The sequence below is a fragment of the Neofelis nebulosa genome, chromosome 12 (genome assembly GCF_028018385.1).
Source record: "Neofelis nebulosa isolate mNeoNeb1 chromosome 12, mNeoNeb1.pri, whole genome shotgun sequence".
Lineage (NCBI taxonomy): Eukaryota > Metazoa > Chordata > Mammalia > Carnivora > Felidae > Neofelis > Neofelis nebulosa.
This window is the reverse complement of record NC_080793.1, coordinates 77,382,644-77,402,146: the sequence shown is the minus strand read 5'-3', so window position 1 is coordinate 77,402,146 and position 19,503 is coordinate 77,382,644. Positions and strand designations below refer to the sequence as shown.

The 19,503-nt window shown below is 47.2% G+C and overlaps 1 protein-coding gene across 2 annotated transcripts in view; it reads left to right on the top strand.

The window, feature by feature from the left end:
- Window positions 1-19,503, top strand: part of PCSK5 (proprotein convertase subtilisin/kexin type 5) — a 452,999-nt gene that overhangs the window by 391,331 nt on the left and 42,165 nt on the right. For both annotated transcript variants that reach the window (XM_058695668.1, XM_058695669.1), the window contains exons 25-27: window positions 11,587-11,629; window positions 14,175-14,311; window positions 15,405-15,605. In XM_058695668.1, coding sequence (XP_058551651.1) covers window positions 11,587-11,629; window positions 14,175-14,311; window positions 15,405-15,605 — 381 coding nt within the window. The remainder of the gene's footprint in view (window positions 1-11,586; window positions 11,630-14,174; window positions 14,312-15,404; window positions 15,606-19,503) is intronic.

Below are 19,503 nucleotides of genomic sequence, written 5' to 3'. Positions count from 1 at the left end.
CAAGACTGGGGAGGGGGGGGGGAGGGCGGGCAAACACAGAAAAAGATCAAAGTATCAACTTGAGTACTTATAAGGCTAAAATGGAGAATGTGAATTCGATCTATAAACAGTAAGCTTCCTAACACTCCCTGCCCTGCATTAAACTTGCCATCTCTCCCACGCAGAGTTCCTTCTCTCTAATTCTCGAATCGTGGAAGACAAAGCATCCCTCCCGCCATTAAAAGGAAGCAGGTGAATAAGAAAGGATTAGTAGCTATCTTCTCAGTATTTTAAGGATCAAAGCAGAAACACAGGGGCAAATGATGTTTGTAAATACTTATTGTATCACTGCATTAGTTTCCTAACACCGCTGTAACAAAGAACCACAAAAAAGTGGCTTAAAACAACAGAAATATTGGGGCGTCTGGGTGGCTCAGTCAGTTGAGCATCCGACTTTGGCTCAGGTCATGATTTCACGGTTCGTGGGTTTGAGTCCCGCGCTGGGCTCTGTGCTGACAGCTCAGAGCCTGGAGCCTGCCTCGGATTCTATGTCTCCCTCTCTCCCCGCCTCTCTCCCCTGCTCACACCCTGTCTCTCTCTCTCAAAAAGTGAATAAAAACATTAAAAGTTTGTTTAAAAAGAACTATAGAAATTTACATTTAAAAAAAAAACCCCAGAAATATATATATTTCTCAGTGTTCTGGAGGCCAGAAGTCCAAAATCAAGGAATCAGCAGGGTTGATTCCTTCTGGAGGCTCTGAGGGGGAGGAGCCTTCCTTGCCTCTCCCTAGCTTCATTGCCAACAATCCCTGCTGGCCCTTGGCTTGCAGCTGCAACTCATCAACCCATGCCTCGATGGTCTCATCACCATCTTCCTTCTGTGTCTGCGTGTCTGTCTTCACGTGACCTTCGTATATGGACATCAGTCACTGGACTTAGGCTCCACCCTAATCCAGTGGGACCTCATCTTGACTTCATTATACAAGCAAGGACCCTATTTCCAAGTAAGGTCGCACTTGTGGGTACCAGAGGTTAGGACTTGGACACGTTGTTCTGAGGGACGTAACTCAACCCCCAACAGCCACCAGGTCATTTCCACCGGCCACATATCTTTCATTCTGTCCACTTGGACCCAACTCCACTACTACGCTTTAGTTTGGGCCACTAACATGGCTCACCTGGATAATGCAAACGTCTTCTACCGAGGTCCCCAGTTCTAGTCCTTTGCTTCTTCTCTTTCACTCTTGAAATCCATTCCCTATGCCACAATAACCACGTCCTTTCTCGAATTTAAACCTGATCATTACACAACCACATACAAATCTAAAGTGGTTTCCCATGGCTCTGGACAAAGTCTGTCCTCCCAAGCACGACAGAGAACCTTCTTCACGACCCAGCCTCTTATCTCTCCCATCTTCCCTCCCATTTCTTCTTGCTTTCTCAAACCCCAATGTCCACTCATCACTTGCAAACTCTTTGCAATCCCTTTTGTCCTTTTCCCATTCTTTTATTTAAAATGTTGTGTGTTTTTTAAGGTGAGAGCAACCATGCTATATAAGGGGAATCTCACGAGCCCTCTACTGGAGGAATCATCTCCATAGATTTAGCTCTCTCTGCCTTAAGGCCTTTCCACATGGAAATAATTCTGCCTTCTCTCCTTCAAACTCACTTTCCAGGCTCACTAAGCCTTCACTTCCTCAAGGAGCCATTCTGTGGCCACGCTCCCCTTCCCTCAAACACACACCCTGGTTTAGGTATCACCCTTTTCTCTTCTTAATGAATTGTTCATAATCCCGTTAGTAACACTATGCAGCATTCGTGGCAACATCTTTTTCCTTGCTGCATTCCTCCCTACGCCCTGAGCTCCGTATTGTACCAGGAATTAGTTATCATTTTAGCCCTAGCAAATAGTAGGACTCAAAATATATTTGTGAAAGAAATCAATTCATGCTGCGCATAACACGAGGCACTAGGTTTGCTGAGTAAGACATGGTTCCTGACTCTGGCGGAGTATTCACGCTTCACCATACCCCGACTTGACCGTAACTGCAGCATCAGTTTACTTTACAAAGTTACTTTACAAAAAGTTTACTTTACAAAGTTTACTGGAGGCTCAAACACACACACACACACACACACACACCAACAAACAAACCAAAAACCCCACTCATTGTTTCAGAAGAACTATAGGACTCAAAAGAAACAAGCAAAAATGCTTCATACTCTCACGACATCTGAGTGGGGCCAAAGCCTAACTTCCCTTCTGGTCCTTCGATTTTATGATTCCAGGTCTGTTGCCAGAATTTCCAAGAACTTTCTGCCACTGTTTTTAGTGTCCTTTTGAAATGACTGACACTCTTCCATCCACCAAATTTCCAAGTCCACCAAATTTTCTGTCTTCTGACATAGTCTGTCTCTTTATCCTTCTCCATAGACTAAGAGCTGTTTGTATTCTTGGTTATTCTGCAATTTCATGAGGATGAATCTTCTTGCAGACTAAAAAATAACAATGTACACGTTTATGCTTATATATGTTTAATGTATGCTTAATAATATATATGTTTAGTTCTTGGGACTAATGATTGGTATCTTTTTTTTTTTTTTAATTTTTTTTTTCAAAGTTTTTTATTTATTTTTGGGACAGAGAGAGACAGAGCATGAACGGGGGAGGGGCAGAGAGAGAGGGAGACACAGAATCGGAAGCAGGCTCCAGGCTCCGAGCCATCAGCCCAGAGCCTGACGCGGGGCTCGAACTCACGGACCGCAAGATCGTGACCTGGCTGAAGTCGGACGCTTAACCGACTGCGCCACCCAGGCGCCCCAACTTTGACATATATTAAATCTTCTCATACTACCCTCCTCGGCTCTTACTGCCCTTTCGTGTTTTCGACCTTTTTGTCCCTCTGAATTTTCTGTCTTTTCTTTGTATCTATCTTTGAGATTACTCATTCTCTTTCTGCTATGCCTAATCTATTGTTTAATATGCCCACTTAGTTTCAGTTTTGAATGTTTATGTCTTCCATTTATAGAAGTTATATTTGCTTCTTTTCCAAACTGGTTACTTTTCTATTTTCAAGATGTTCTTCTATTTCTTTAAAAATACTAAACGTTGGCTACTTTTATATTCTGTGTCAGATAATTTCAAGATCAGTGGTCTCTGCAGGTCTGATTCTGATATCTGTTATTTCTGCCAACTTTCTCTCAGAGTGCCTGACTTCCTTCTTTTTAATTTTTTTTTAAATTAAAATTATTTATTATTGAGAGAGAAAGAGAGAGACAGAGCACGAGTGGGGGAGGGGCAGACAGAGGGGGAGACACAGAATCTGAAGCAGGCTCCAGGCTCTGAGCTGTCAGCACAGAGCCTGACGTGGGGTTCGAACCCATGAATTGTGAGATCATGACCTGAGCCAAAGGCAGACACTTAACAGACTTCCTTGTTTTTAAACTGTGACCGATTTCCTTGAAAATGTACCTGTGAGCATACTTTGAGATCTGAGCTAAGGCTGCATTTCTCTAGAGAGGATTTGCATTTGTTTCTACCAACTGTCCTGGGATACTATCTACCTAGGACTGCTTTAAGTTGAATTTTCCTTTTGAGACGTTCCGGAACACACAGAAAACGTGAATTCAGATAACCCGTGTAAGATCCAGCTTATAGTTATAGATTCTCAGAAGAGGGTTTGATGTTGTTTCTTAATCTACCCAGTGCCAAGGCTGAGACTGGGATGATGTTTTCTGCTGTCCCCTTCTCCTGGCAATTTTATTTTTCATTCATCCTTACACTGAAACTATAGTCCTTGGCGTCCCATTTCAGTCTTGCATTTTATCTGGCAACTCTAACTGTAAGAAAAATGCCCCAAAATGTTCTATTCAAAAAGAGAGATAAAGGCTAATTAAGTGGGAAGAGAGGAAGAGAATCAGAACTCAGTTTCTCTCAGGCCCTAGGCTAATATTTCTGTGGTATGCTAGATTAGAGGCTTATCTCTTCTATATTTTGCCACATTGTGGTTTCTTCCCTAATTAGCTTTGCTAATTACTGTCTCCTCACCAAACTCCTTGAGGGTAGGGATTGCCTTTCTTGTCTGCATATACTTATAATAACCCAAGTGGTGTATGAACTATCACGCAGAGTCAGTTAAGTATTTGCTTATTACTCCTACGCCGCCCCCCCCCTCCCCCCCCCCCCTCCCCGCTGAATGTTCCTCCTTTCCATCCACCCAAGTACTCAAGCCAGCGCGAGGGAACCATCCTACTTCCTCACCTCCCACATCATGTCATCTGAGCTTCTCGATTTTATCTGCTTAGTTTCCCTCAAATCTGATTTCTCTCCATTCCTACAGCTGCAGACCGGCCAGTCAGATAACATTCGATCTGATGCAGCCGATGACCCTGGCCTCATCTCCTGACCCTCTTCCTTTCTCTTCATCCACTGTAGCCCCACTGGCCTTCTCAATGTTTCTTGAACAGAGGAAGCTTTCTTAGCCTCTGAGTTCAGACCTCATCTCCTGGTCACTATCCTGATCTCCTCCCAAAGGTCAATTCCAGAAAGACTCTCTCCCCAACTAGCCTACCTAAATTAAGACCTCTTGTCTCCATTCTAATCTCATCACTCCCTGACCCTTTATCTGAATTCATGTACTTATTTTATATGTTTTTCTTCTTCATTCAATGCGTATTTCTGGAGCTTCTGCCCCAGGCACTGAGGTACAGGAAAAGCAAACCAAACCACCTGTCCTCGTGGAGCTTTGCATTTTCGTGGCTGTTTTGTGCACTTACTGACGATTCACAGTTTAGTTTACACTATAACAATTATCTAATTTTTCTCGTATTGCCGACTCTCCCTCTAAAACGTAAGCCCCAGGATGCGTGAATGAGTGAATGCACACGCAGCCGTAGTGAACAATCCGCACAGGCACGCGGCTGTGTATATTCATCTGTCTTTTCCACCCGCTAATTGGTTGAGAGAAGAATGGAAATCCAGAAACAGCTTGCCTATTCTGATAGTCCATTGTTGGAACCAGAGGACTTGGTAAAGACTAGAGCCCAACAGAGAACGGAGCCGTCCCTTAGCCGACATTTGTAGACAATGATTTAGATTATTTATTCTGCTCTCTACTACCGCGCCCCTCCAGGGGGTTGTGCCCCCTTGTCAGCTGCGCCATTTACATTATTGCCAATTCAAATATTTATTCATTGTCCTTGGACGCCGGAGAGGACAAAATGGTTGAAAACCATCAACAGTCCCCCTAACCAAGTACTTTGTATCCCAGCGCCATTGAACCTTCCAGAAAAAAAAAATCTGCTTTGGCAAAGCTGGTCAGAGGGTCCATTCTGTATGCGAGCGCTAATTGCTTGAAGTAATACTTCTTAGTGCCACTGGGGACTTAAATTTACTTGTACTTTGTGGGCATATAAATCTCTTACCCGCTTCGTTATTTCTGAGTAAAACGAAGAATGCCAGTGACTCTCCTAACAGATTTGGACAGCATCATCCAGTTAGCATATATTTACTCCGAGAGAATATGCATTATTGACAACACACTTAATTATCTCCCCAAACAATTAAAGTAAGGCCTGTTTGCAATGCCGTCTCTCCCCTCAAAGGGAGCTCTGGTACCTCTCAGTAGGGGACGGGCATCCTGCTGATGCTCCCACAAGGCTTCAGGTGCTCACGAAGAGAACTGTTTAAGGATGCTTGGCCCAAGTGACGGCACCTCAGACAGTGAGTAAGTCTGGAGGCAGAGCCGAGAATAACCCCACTTCCTAGTCATCGGCCTCCTTTACAGAATCCTATCAGGAAAACATTTGGTATGAAAAGTGAATTTGGAAAAAGGAATTCGTTTAAACATCGGCCACGGTTTTAAACAAGCCCCATGGAGTAGCGGTCTTGTCCTGGTGATGTAGAATCAAGAACTGCTGAGAAATGAGGTGGAGAGATGAAAAGCCAGACGTGTGAAGAAAGGGGACAGAAACTGAAGAGTGTGACCAAAAGACCAGCTCTCTTGAAAGAGAGGTCTGTGAGAGAAGACCGTTTTCCAAACACGGATGACTCTGGGGATTCATAACCTGGGCACGCGCTTTCTTTCCTTACTAGCAGTTTTTAAAATTAATTCCATAGCACACGCTTATTAAGAAAATATAGAAACATACACATAAATAATATCAGAGATAGCTACTAATAATCGTTGAGCTTTCCTTCTGATTTTTGATAAAGTCATATCTATACATATAGGCAGATATGCGTATATATTACAGACATATCTAGATATGGATTGCCGTCCTTATTCACAGAGCCTGTCACGTCATTAAAGATTTTTTTAAGTTTATTTATTTCTGAGAGAGAGAGCATGAGCAGGGGAGGGGCGGAGAGAGAGGGAAACAGAGGATCCGAAGCAGCTCTGCTCTGACAGCACAGAGCCCGATGCAGGGCTTGAACCCACGAACCGTGAGATCATGACCCGAGCTAAAGTCAGACACTCAACTGAGTGAGCCACCCGGGCGCCCCGTTAAATATTTTTGAGAAACAAAATTTTAATGTATACATGTACCACACTTTTTAAATCCAGTCTCAGCAGATAAATTTTTATGCTGTCTTTCACGGGCACGTAATCATTGGTTATTTTAATCTAGAAAGTTTTTTTCTGGGGAACACATTTATGCACCAGAGCTATAGAATGTGATGGAAAGGCGAGAAAAGTAGAATCCAGTCATATCATTCAAACACTTTCATTTCTCGCTATATTTTAAACTTATCTCCCAACCCCAAAACGCTAGGTAAACAAGTTCATTAAAATCATGGAGTCTGTCTACAAAATATGGAAGGGCTAGAAGCCGAGTGCAGGAAGTCTGTCTATACGTGCAGATGTGTGAGCCCATCAGAGAGCCACCCCTTCCGGGTATAACTTTACGGAATCAAAGGTAAAACATATTTTTGGAAAGTTGGTATAGGAATGTATTAGCTCAGATGTGGCATTCTGTTAAGTGTGGCCTGAGTCACTTGTCCCCGAGGAGAAATATGCAAGACAATCCACTGGCCTACAGTAAAACGTAGATCTTGTATTTCTGATCATTTTGTTATTAAATTTTCTATGTTAGCGTACCTTCTTCAAGATGGAAAGCATTCATGCACTAGAACGTATAAATAATTCACACACACACACACACACACACACGCATTGGGGGAGGCACTGGGGAGGTGAACAGAGCCCCAAGTTTGGTCGAGCCTAGAATATAGGTGAGTGGAACTGGGAAGGTAATTGAGCCAAAAGGTTGAAATCATCTGGGAAAAGCAAGCATACAGGGTATGTTCAATTACAACAAGGTGGGTGCTGCCTTATGGACATCTACAGAGGTGGCCTAAGAGGTCAAAGCAAAAGGAGCCTTATGAGTCTAGGATACCTGAGGAGGGATGGAAGCAGATGAGAACCTAGGAGCTTCCCTAGAGCACAAGTTTCACATGCCCATTACTCTATCATCCTGGGCAGTAGCTAGTAGGGTCTGTGCAGGAAAGGACTATGGAACAGAGCAGTTTCAATAGGCCGTACAGAGGAAGGCCTGGGCTACCACGAGGTACGGATGAAAGTCCTAGAAGCCTGCAAGTGAATCCTGACATTAACTGCAAAACCTCACGGTTTTGCAGAGAGGCAATTCTGCCTCAACAATGTACCTGATGCGTGGCTGGCTGTGGCATACCTAGATGTTACATGCTAAAGGGCTGCTCTTTTAAAAACGACGGGTCGCTTGTCCCCTTCAAATGAAAAGTAATCCTACAAGAAGAATTAATTTAGAAAAGGCACATTCGAGTCATTTTGGCTTCTATGTATCTTTAATTATAGGACTCCGTTTATGTAACCCATAAAAAACGCCCTTCCTCTTCCCATTGTTAACATTCAGTTCCATTTGAAGTTTAAAATATCTCTTTCCAATACATTTTCTAAGTGAGGTATCCATAACTACTAACACGGCCCTGATCCATCCATATTCGATGGTGAGGGTATAGGTATTCCTGAGAACAAAATAACATGGCAGAGGATGTAAGTTGACCCCTGAAGGAGACGTTGACAGCAGCCGTCAATATCCCCACGAGAAGACTGAGTTTGCACGAGACCCAGCACCGATGAAACTAAGGAAAACGTGGAAGGTGACGCAGAGGATCACCCAGAACTCTCCAGACAGAAGGGACACTGTGGTCCTGCTCCCACCCCCCAGCCCATAAAAAGGAGACCATAAAAATGGGTTTTCTCGAGAAAGGCAGGCTGTATCCCCAGCCTGACAAGGCTTCTGCTCACACATTCTCCTTGGTGGGGATGTCAGCAGCTGGAAGCCAGTAACTGTTTCTGAAGGCTTTTTTCCAAATGTGTGACACTCTCTCTGAATTCTGACTGAACGTGCCCCATTTCCACCCAGACTATATTCTCTCAGCTCAAAAGCCTGACAATACCAAGGAACCAGAGCTAAGTAAACATCCTACTCTGGATACCACCTTCCGAGACAGTGCACAATTCTAGACTGTTTAGACTTTTCCGCCCCCACCCCCCCCCCACCCCCCCACCAAACACACGCATGCATACAACACGCGAAGCCAGGAAAATTCATCTTTGTCCTTAAGCCAACCCTCCTCACCATCCAAATGCCAACTTGACTTAGAGTCAACTTCTAGGTTTGGGACTGTTACCTTTCCTTAATCCCATAACAGCTGCCTCTCAGTGGTCAAGCTAAATCCATTTAGCTTATGTCTGACTTGTGGATCTTCGGGGGTGGAAAATTTTTTTTTTAATAATCCTTATTCTTCAGAATAACCGGTAATAATAAGAAAGACTAATGGGCATTCACAAGCTGTTATAAGACATACTTCCTATTCTATGCATTATTCATTTATGCAAACTATTGTAAAGGTACCACATTCACTGTGCATCTGGGCTGGAAAGGTCCCTGGACTCAAGATTACATTGGTATGCACATTTCTGAGGCTTGGTTCTGTTTAACATTTTCATCAGTGACCTGCTTAAAGGAGCAGAGAGCAAACTCATTAAATTCCTAGATGGGAGGGATGGCCAGAACATTAGAGAACAGGATTAGAATTTCCCCAGCCCTTGCCAAATTAGCAAAACTGTCAGAGTCAAATATGTTCATCGGGGACAGGCAGGAAAAAGTAAGCTGCCCAACTGTGAGCTGAGAAGTAGCAGTTTATTTAGCACCAGAACTGAAAAGAATACAGATGCAAACACAGATCCGTAGCAGGAAACAAACTCACCCAGGGGAACCACTAGTGTTCGCTGGGGCCCTCCCACCCCCTTCGAAGGGTTTCAGATCCCCCGAACAATGGATTGCGGAAAGCACGAAGCCCCCCTCCCCACCGGCAAGAATTCTAAGAATTTCAGTGAGCTTTGCTTTGTCGTGGCACCTCCGAGATTCCTTATGTCCCTTAATTAGCCTGGTTTATGGTTCATTTCACTGCCCTGCCCGGGGTTGCCCTATAACAGACCATGTCGCTGTATAACGGAGGGGGAAAAAAACCCATTTCCTCACCGAGAGCAAATCACAGCCTCCTGCCGAAGGGTCTGGCTATGTCCTTGGCTGTCTTGACTCTTGTTCAATCCTTCCTTATGGAAGGGACGTGGCTGAATTCGGCCCCAGAGTGGGCCACAGATTGCCAACCCCTGCTAGACTCAGCATCAGCATTTTTTTTTTTTTTTAGTTTTTTTTGTTTTCTTTTTAAGCAATCCCTTAATTTCTTTTTTTTTTAATTGTTTTTTAACGTTTATTTATTTTTGAGACAGAGAGAGACAGAGCATGAACGGGGGAGGGGCAGAGAGAGAGGGAGACACAGAATCGGAAGCAGGCTCCAGGCTCTGAGCCATCAGCCCAGAGCCCAACGCGGGGCTCGAACTCGCGGACCGCGAGATCGTGACCTGAGCTGAAGTCGGACGCTTAACCGACTGAGCCACCCAGGCGCCCCAGCATCAGCATTTTTGACTTTTGGCGAGTCTTTCCTACCATCTTTTCTAACGAGGTCATTTTACACCTGCGGAAATCAGAGCGCAGAGAGGAGAGCGACGTTTATGCACGTTCACAAGGCAGTGAAGCCAGGGTTAAAACTTCGAACTAGAAACAGATAGCCCAGTTCCCAGGCCGGTACCCTGTCCCCTGCATCATCACTAGGCTATTTCCACAAGGTTCTGGCAATCCCTGGTTAAGGGGCAGAGCCTCTGACAGAAATTTTTCCACAACAGGGGCACCCGGGCGGCTCAGTCAGTTGGGCGTCCGACTCTTGGTTTCAGCACAGGTCATGATCTCACGGTTCGTGAGTTCGAGCCCTGTATCGGGCTCTGCTCTGACAGTGCAGGGCCTGCTTGGGATTCTCTCTCTCTCTCTCTCTCTCTCTCTCTCTCTCTCTCTCCCCCTCCTGTGCTTGCTCGCAGATGCTCTCTCTCTCAAAATAAATAAATGAAATTTTAAAAAAGAAAGTTTTCCACGATAACTCTTGGTGCAATGCATTAGACATATAGTGTGTAATACACAGTAGTATTGTCTTGAAACATCCCTGGGAGGATTCAAGGGGAACGCTTGGCTATAGATTCAAGCAAGGCCCTACCGCCAAGAGGCAGACTTTGTGAACACCGAAATAGAGCCTGGAGTACATTAGGAAGGAGAGCCGTGCACAAAGTTCAAAGGACATAGTTTTGTTTAAAATCCAATTAAAGGTGACATACAATCTTCACGTACCGAAAGGAATCTTCTGAAAAGGAGCAATTGTTTTCCACCTCCGACTAGAAGGAAAAAGAGCAGAACTGGGGTGTCACGGGAACCTGTTGGTCACAGGCATGGCAGGCCAGCGGAAATCACAGAACGCCCTTCATGATGGGATCTGGGAATTGGCGTCTTTCCGGGAGGGTTAAGAGGGAGGGAGATAGACTGACTTAGTGATCCTCGAAGTCCTTTCTCTCTCATTAAGTCCCCTGAAAGCTGTAGGAGAGGGTCCCTTCTCGGAGCCAACAGGAGCACATGGAATCATTGTACCTAATGAGAACAGGACAGTTTCTTCAAGAGGGTCGTGAAGTGCGGAACACAAAGTGGATACTGTATTGGAAAAAAAATAATTGTCCAGATTTCAAAGGAGTCTCCCAGATGACGCTCCCTGACATTGGCAGGCATTTGGGGTAACTCATGGAAAACCTATCATTCGAGGGATGGAACCTCGCGGCCCCTTCCAAACGTGCGCGTGTGGACACGCTTGAGGCCCTCCCCTCAGTAGAGGCCAGGGGGTGCTTAATGGAGACGGGTCTTAATCTGCACTTTGAAAACCTAGCAGCTTGGGACTACACTTCCTTGCAAAGCAGGGCCAGCTATTTATGAGAACTCTGATTTTCCTAGCTTTGATAAAGACAAATCACTGCATACACCGTGTTACTAATTAACAACGGTGTAACCTGGGGGCGCCTGGGTGGCTCCGTCGGTTAAGCGTCCGACTTCGGCTCAGGTCATGGTCTCGCGGTTTACGAGTTCGAGCCCCAATTCAGGCTCCGGCCACAACTTTTCCAAAGCCCATTTCTCCAAATGATGGACTCTTGATAATTATGATGTCTCATTATTCTCATTGTCTTCCAGGCGACCCAGGAACCTGTGCATCATGCAGTACGGGGTATTACATGTGAGTCCGGCTGTTCTCTTCTGTTTTCATGGCACTAACTTTTCTGCAGTTTAAGCATTACTGACTTAATCCTAAATCCAGTGATTAAAGCAGAGAGGCCCTGCGGCCTGAAGCAACTCTGCCCCATCAGGCTATTAATGAACGATTCTTGGATTTAGCAATAAGAGCCCAGCTGTTTTCTTGACTCAAAAGGAGGCCCTCTTTTTCTCGGTCCTGGAAGTCACCCAACCTGACACTGGTGTCTAGGAATCTTGCCATGGGTTACCAGGATTCAGACCTTGCTGTTCACGGACAAACCTTAATAATAGACCTGACCCCCAAGCAAGCTATTCCCAAGTGTCTGCACGGAGACCTTGTGCTTAACGAGAGTCAGAAAGTCCAGGAGGAAGCCAGGTACGTGGGTAGCTCTTAGCCATTTTCTGGGTAACGAGAGACACAAGACCACCAGATTAAATGCAACACAGATTAACAACCACTCCCAAAGTTCTCCAATTCAAACCTACAAATCAAAGATGGCCTGTCTCAACGTCACCTTCCATTCCTATTTTAGTCTGCCTCCCAGGGCACACGGGCGCCAGTCTTGGAAGAAAAGCTAAGAAGGCAGAGGAGAAGAAAAGGAAGGCCTGGATGATGTATAAGATGCCTGGTTCCTTCCTGTCATGCTAAGAACTTGGGGGGGGAGGGTTGTGAGAAATTCCCACCCAGTTCGTCTCTTCACCTTTCCGTGAATGTTGCCAGGGACACGGGATGGACATTATTCTCCAGAGGAGAAACCTGAATCTCCGAGAGGCTCTCGGTTCCCTCATGTGGCCCCACGAGCCAGTGGGGGGGGGGGGGTCCGGGTTTGGGTCACCTCGACTTTAGTGGGCTGGTTCCTCCCGTCACCACGCTGCCTTTTGCCTCCATCACATTCGAGAGGCCCGAGGTGTGGTACTGGGTGAGAAGAGAAGGGGTGCGGTGCTTGGGAGGGAAAGGGGAACCCGACAAGCTGAAACCCAGCAAAAATAATCAGTCCGCCTTGTCATTACCTAAGCTGATGACAGTAAATGAGCAGAAAGCAATCTGTCAGCATATTCACGGTTGGCCTTTACCCAGCACATGGCCCGCCACACACCGCCTCAGGCAGAGACGAACAGCAGAGATGCAAGCACTCCTTGGTGAGGTCACATGGTTGGGAGCCCAGAATGTTCCTTGAAGAACCAAAGAAGGAGAACTTAGACTCTCAGATAGTGGCCGCGCAGAAGCGGGCGTTCCCACTTTGTTCTTCTTTGTTCCTTTTCTCTGCATCCCTCCGGCTTAACTGCACCCTTCCTCATGTTGACACGGGAGCACCCGCCTTGACCTCCTCTGTCACCTGACAGCATTCTGGTCATCCTAGGGGCCAGCCCTGCCAGGCGCTCCAGCTCACTGCTGGCCAACAACGAGAAGGTTTTGTAACCTCCTTTGAGAAACAAATACACCACAAGAAAATGCCCCGTATCACTGAGAGTGAAACGTGAGGTGTTTCTTTCAAGAAACACACGTTTATAACCCTTTAGAATGGTTAGGAACTGGATATAATGAGTGACACCCTGTATGATTGACGTTATTAACGAAGAGATGCAAAGCTTTCCTCTGGTATCTTGTCAATGCTGTGAAATTCATCAACGGGCAAAGGCCAGCATGATTCTGCTCCCCCTTCAGATGACCCTGTAATTCAGTGGCGTCTGAAATACAACATTCTATTGTAGCATGAGAACAGATACTAGGCATAACAATATAAATACATAACAGCTAAGACACTTCACCCTTACTAATCTCGTGGCAGACATTTTGGTAAGCCACTTGAACTCTACACTGAGCTCTTTCCAAACGTCTGCCTGGAGACCTTGTCCTTGACAGAAGTCAGAAAGTCCAGCATGAAGCCAGTTACTTTATTAGTTCTTAATCATCCTCTGGGTAGCACGAGACGCAGACCACCAAGTTCAATGAAACGCAGATTACAACCACTCCCAAAGTTCTCCAATTCAAATCTGTACATCTAAGGTGGTATGTCTGGGGGCGCCTGGGTGGCTCAGTCGGTCGAGCGGCCGACTTCGGCTCAGGTCATGATCTCGCGGTCCGTGAGTTCGAGTCCCGCATCGGACTCTATGCTGACAGCTCGGAGCCTGGAGCCTGCTTCAAATTCTGTTGTCTCCCTCTTTCTCTGTCCCTCCCCCTACTTGCGCGCTGCCTCTCTCTCTCTCAAAAATACATAAACATTAAAAAAATTCAAAATAAATAAATACACGAGTCGTAAATGCATAATCAGTAGCCCATAAATACATCTCGGTGCTGCTTTCCTTCGCCCCAGCCTCTTCACAGCTGCCTTCATGAAGGGTCCTTAGGGTCCAGATCAACCTCGTTTGTTGAGCACATAGACCAAGAGAAGGTTTTTGCCCTTGAAACCCACATATCTATACCTATTAAACACGATGAGCGTACATATGTGAGGACATTGAATTCTGGTGGTTAAGAGAAATACGCCAACGTAGCTCACGGAAGAAACCCCATCTCCCCCCCGTAGGTTTCAGCACCACTGTCATAAAACGTGTCCCGAGAGGACCTACGGCGAAGGATCTGAATGTAAACCGTGTGATACGAACTGCAGCAACTGTGACCCGCATGAGTGCTACTCGTGTGAAGAGGGCTTCTTTCTCCTGGGTAAGTGTGACAATGGCAGGGTGCAGAGGAAGAACAAAGGCTCCGGGGCCTCGCCCGGAAAGGAGGGCACCCGCCTGATCTGCCTGAGTCTTGTGCCTCTCGTCCGGGGACGGACTGTAATTTGGTTTCAGAATAAGCATTAGCCCAGACTACTTCTTTCTGCTTCTATTACTGTGGCGGAGTTCCTACTTCACTAATTAATTGCAAACATCTCCAAGCTGATGGAAACGAGAGTGAAGGGGGCGGGGGCGGGGTGGGGGGTGGGGGGGCAGGAACACCGACGATAAAGGCCTTGAGAGGAGTCACCTGAAATATCCAGAACCATGACTCTTCCTAAGCACTGTAAAAGGTAAACAAGATCCTCTGGTCAGTTCTGGATGGTTAGGAAAGAAATACGCTACGAGTCTTACAGTCCAAGAACTAATGGTCCAGTGCTCTCGAATGTTTGTGGGAGAGAGAGAGAGGGGCAGACAGCCCACCCAGATCTCCAGTGGTTCTATATGGACACTATTTTATTTATTCAGGGCCCTGAGAATTGACTAGGCTCTTAACCCCTTGAGCTAATAACCAATTTAAATTCCCCGCTAAAGGCGGACTTTAAATGTTGGATTTAAGACCCGTTCCTTGGTTGAAATAAGCTTATGCCAGCTTGGTTTCTTAAAAAAACAAACTCAAAAATAAATACGCATTAAAAAAACTAAAAAAAAAACACACAAAAGTTTAAAAGAAAAAGGTGGGGCGCCTGGGTGGCTCAGTTAAGCGTCCGACTTCGGCTCAGGTCATAATCTCACAGTTGGTGAGTTCGAGCCCCGCGTCGTCGGGCTCTGTGCCGACAGCTCGGAGCCTGGAGCCTGCTTCAGATTCTGGGTCTCCCTCTCTCTCTGCCCCTCCTCCGCTCATGCCATCTCTCTGTCTCTCTTTCAAAAATAAACAAGCATTTAAAAAAATTGTTTTAAAGAAGTTTACAAACAAACTCCAACAAAAGTGTTCCCGAGACGCCCCTCGGCCTGTTTGGAACTTGGCCTTGCACAGAGCACCAAGCTAAGCCAGCCAGGGACCCACCTTCAGGCCCCCTCTCTGCGTTCTCACGTAGGCGGCACGTGTGTGCGCAATTGTGGCCCCGGCTTCTACGGCGACCTGGAGACGGGAGAATGTGAGCCCTGCCACCGGGCCTGTGAAACCTGCACTGGTTTTGGCCACCAGCAGTGTCGCACGTGCCGAGAAGGACTGCAGCTGCGGCAGGGGACGTGTGTGGGTCCCGCCCAGACTCCGGTGGAAGGCGAATTCTGGAACGGTATGTGCCTCCCGAGAGAGAAAGCAGGTGTCTGGCCGCCTTCTCTGCCTCCCTCCCTCTTTAACCCTCGCCTTCGGGATGTCCCAGAGATGCAGGCTGGGCAGGGAACAAAAGCTGGGAGTGGGCGTCTAGTCTGGGCCCCTCCCTCGGGCTCTGATGCTCCCGGGGGGGGGGGGGGGGGGGGGGGCGGGGAGAGGGGAGGAGGCTGTGGTCGGTGGGCATCTGTCCTGGAGGGAAACCCAGAGGGCGGCTCACGGGTCGCGTGGCCACCGGGTTTCTATCCCCACGGAGGGGACGTCGGAGCTCGTAAGAGAGTCGTGTAGGGCAACCGCCCAGCGACCACTGTCTCAAAGCTTTCAGAGTGGCTTCTGTCACGTTCGTGTATCTCCTTGTCACGGTAAAGGGCAACGGCCGGTAAGGGTGGGCGTCTTCAGTTGGACAAGGAAGAACCTCTCACAAGTACCGGAGGTAAAGCTGGGTCAGCTGATCCTTCCGGCCGCTTGATCGGAACTTACCATCATTCAAGCTTGCCTTTTCAAAGCCACCCCCCACCCCACCCCGCTCTGGTTGCAGATGGGGAAAGTGGGCATCTTGATGGGGGCAGGAGGAAAGATGCGGGAGCTTGTGATCCAACAGCGAAGGCCTGTGTGTGTTCATTCCTACCCGCGTCCTCGGAACCGGCCTCCTCACCCTGGAGCCTCTGCCACGGGCTTCCTTGCAAGGTAGCTGCAAACTTCGATGACCTCTCGGTGTCTGTGGTGGTTAAAAAACAAAGCCCTCATCCTGCTGGGAAAAAAAAAAAAATCTGACTCACATTCTATGCAGAGACGCTCTCCGTTTGACTTCAAGGCGAGGATTTGTTGAAAAGGTCATTTCGGTGCAGAAGCCATGGGGGCCGAAGGGAGGTCCGCCGAGGATGAGTCTTCCAAGGGCTGGGGAGCGGGATCGATCCGGGGCCGGAGAAAGGCTCTTGCTGGGTTCCAGAGGAGGGACATCCATGGCCACTGTCCACGACAGTGTCACCAATGTGACTTAAAGGAAAAGCAGCCCGGAGATCATCACAAACCCAGCAGCCAAAGGCCCCGGAGAACACGGGCCAATCTCAGAGACGTAGCTGGGAAGAAAATCATTCAATCCAGATTGGGATATCTTCCGTGAATTATAGCTGGACCAAAAACGCTGAAAACGAGTTTGTCTGGCATTCAGGCATTTAAGAGGCAGCGCGAGCCAAGAGGAAAATAGTCTGGTGCTGTGTTTCTAGCTCAGAACATCTGTATTTTATCTGGCATCCAGATGATGAAAAGGTCCAGGGAGCCAAGAGTCAGAGCAGACTTGATTCCCCAAATGATTACATGTCCCTTTCAACCGGACTACGCGCTTCGCAAGCAGAAACCAGGCCTGGACTGTTCCCCTCCGTCGGAGCACCACACCCACCCCTCTGCATTTTCTACTGTCAAAAATAGAGTGTTTTTGAAGACAGGAAGGCATTAGTCCATTTGGGGAGTTAGCACTACTAAGGGTTCGGGGAAGCAGATGAAAATGGTTCTCACGGCTGGACCAAAGCAGTCAAGTCAATGGCATGGCTGCCCTTCTCCAGGATCTAGGAAAGAAGACAGGCAGACTGTTAACAGAGGGGAAAAGAAGACGCGTCTTTTCGGAGCAAGGTGCGGCTGTAGCTCCACGTCCCCAGCACGGTTTAGATCCCACTGGAGTGGACAGGAAGTGGGAAATGTGCCCCATCAAGACCCGGGAGCACTTGAGCCAATGCCAACAATCTTTCCCCCTGACTCCTAACTCTCAAAAAAACAAAGTTGAGAGTGTAATCGGAGAGCAGAGGGTTCCAGAAAACAGTCACTAATTAGCCACACCTTTAAGATGATGCAAAGCAGACCGCAGTCATCCAGGGTCGACTCCTGAGGGAGCCCGGGGCAAATTACAGATCGGCCATAGAGGAACACAGCTGCCTAGGTGGTATCAGCAAGGTGCCGTCGCCGTTTGAAACACAGCTCAGGTCCAGGCAGGGAAAGGAAAACGGGACTAACTCCAGTCCATGCCTTCACCCGCACGACTTCCGCGGCAACGGTGAGATCGCGTTTGCATCCAAAGACTACGACTGCCTGCGCTCTCTACGCCAGCACGTGTCAGAGAAGATCCCGTGCAATAAAAATCCAACCGGGGTTCACGGAACTCCTCTTTTAATAAGGTGGCCACTCACAACGAGAGTGGCCACGGTGGGAGGCCATCATTCTTTGTTCATGACGCGGCCGGTGGGAATGCTTCCTACCCTAGGCCAAGGATGGAGATCTCCCTACACGTTGGACCGTGCCTGGCAAATCCTCCAGCCGAGACTAAGTAATGGCCAAAGACGGCCACTCAACTCTGTCCTTCCTGCCAAGAATCCCTCGCACAAAAGTGGAGATCACCACCAGATCCCCCGTCCCAGTTACTGACGTATCGTGAAGACCACTTAGTTCAGCGTCCCTACCACAGCAGCAGCAGAACCGACATTAAATAGGCTGCCGATGGCTTCACCAGTGACTCAGGCATCACAGACCTACCACTGGGGCAAACATTCAGGCGTGGCTGGCCACAGCTTCGGTTGGTTTCCTGAAACCATTGTTGGGAATGGAAACAGCTTATTGTATTACTGTTAAATCATTCGGATTTTCTTAGGCGGTTTTCCCCCTGGGAGTGCCGGAAAGTCCTAAGAGTAATTCCTGCACATTTCCCCTACCCACCTAATTCCATCATCGATTAAAACCGTGTTTGTAGCAGGCTCTAATTACATATTCTGATGATGGCTTAATCTACAAAGCACAGACACAGTGAATTAACTTTTTATCTTTGACCACATCCTAACAATTTCTCACTAGCCTGTCTTTGGATCTTAATTCCGATGCCCTGAGGAAGCCTGAATCCCACAGTCAGTCACAAACACTGAGAGCCATACGTAAAAAATAAATCTCAACAGCGTGGAGATACGTCGCCTACCTGTAACTCAGTTGTAGAGAACTTTAAAGATGCCCCGAAAATCTAACTTTTAGAAGGACTTTATAGGTATATATAGCTGTCTCACTTAGAAGTGAGGGTCATGATCTTTCGGTTCATGGGATCCAGCCCCACGTCGGGCTCTTAGCTGACAGCGAGGAGCCTGCTTGGGTTTCTCTCTCTCTGTCCCTCCCCTACTCATACTCTCCTCCTCTCCATGCCCTCCACCCCCCCCCCCAAAAATAAGTAAACTTTAAGAAAAAAAGTAAAGCATATAAATGAAATAAAATAAGAACATGGAACTACCTCAGGCAAGTTCATTTTAAGAATTAAATGAGAGGGGCGCCTGGGTGGTTCAGTCGGTTGAGCGTCCGACTTCGGCTCAGGTCGTGATCTCGCGGTCCGTGAGTTCGAGCCCCGCGTCGGGCTCTGTGCTGACTGCTCAGAGCCTGGAGCCTGTTTCAGATTCTGTGTCTCCCTCTCTCTCTGACCCTCCCCCGTTCATGCTCTGTCTCTCTCTGTCTCAAAAATAAATAAACGTTAAAAAAAAAAAAAAAAAAGAATTAAATGAGAGAACACACATAGAGCTCCCAGGACGGACTATGACACAATAAAAGTTAAACCTACTATCCAACCCTGTAACCTGATTCTGGTCTCAACGCAGGAAACACTAGTTCACTATCTAAACAGTCTCCCTACGTCATGAAAGCAAGTAACTTTGGAGACCTAAAGAGTAATACAGGTCTGGGAAAAACAGTCCCAGAAAGAAGGTACCAAATAATGCTCAGCTTGGGATGTCTAAGAGCCGAGCAGAGTCCAGACTTAACTAATAATGTGTATAAAGATGTCAATGACAGCTGTATTTAGAACCAAAAAAAAGAGGGGGGGAGGGACTGGGTAATCTAAACAT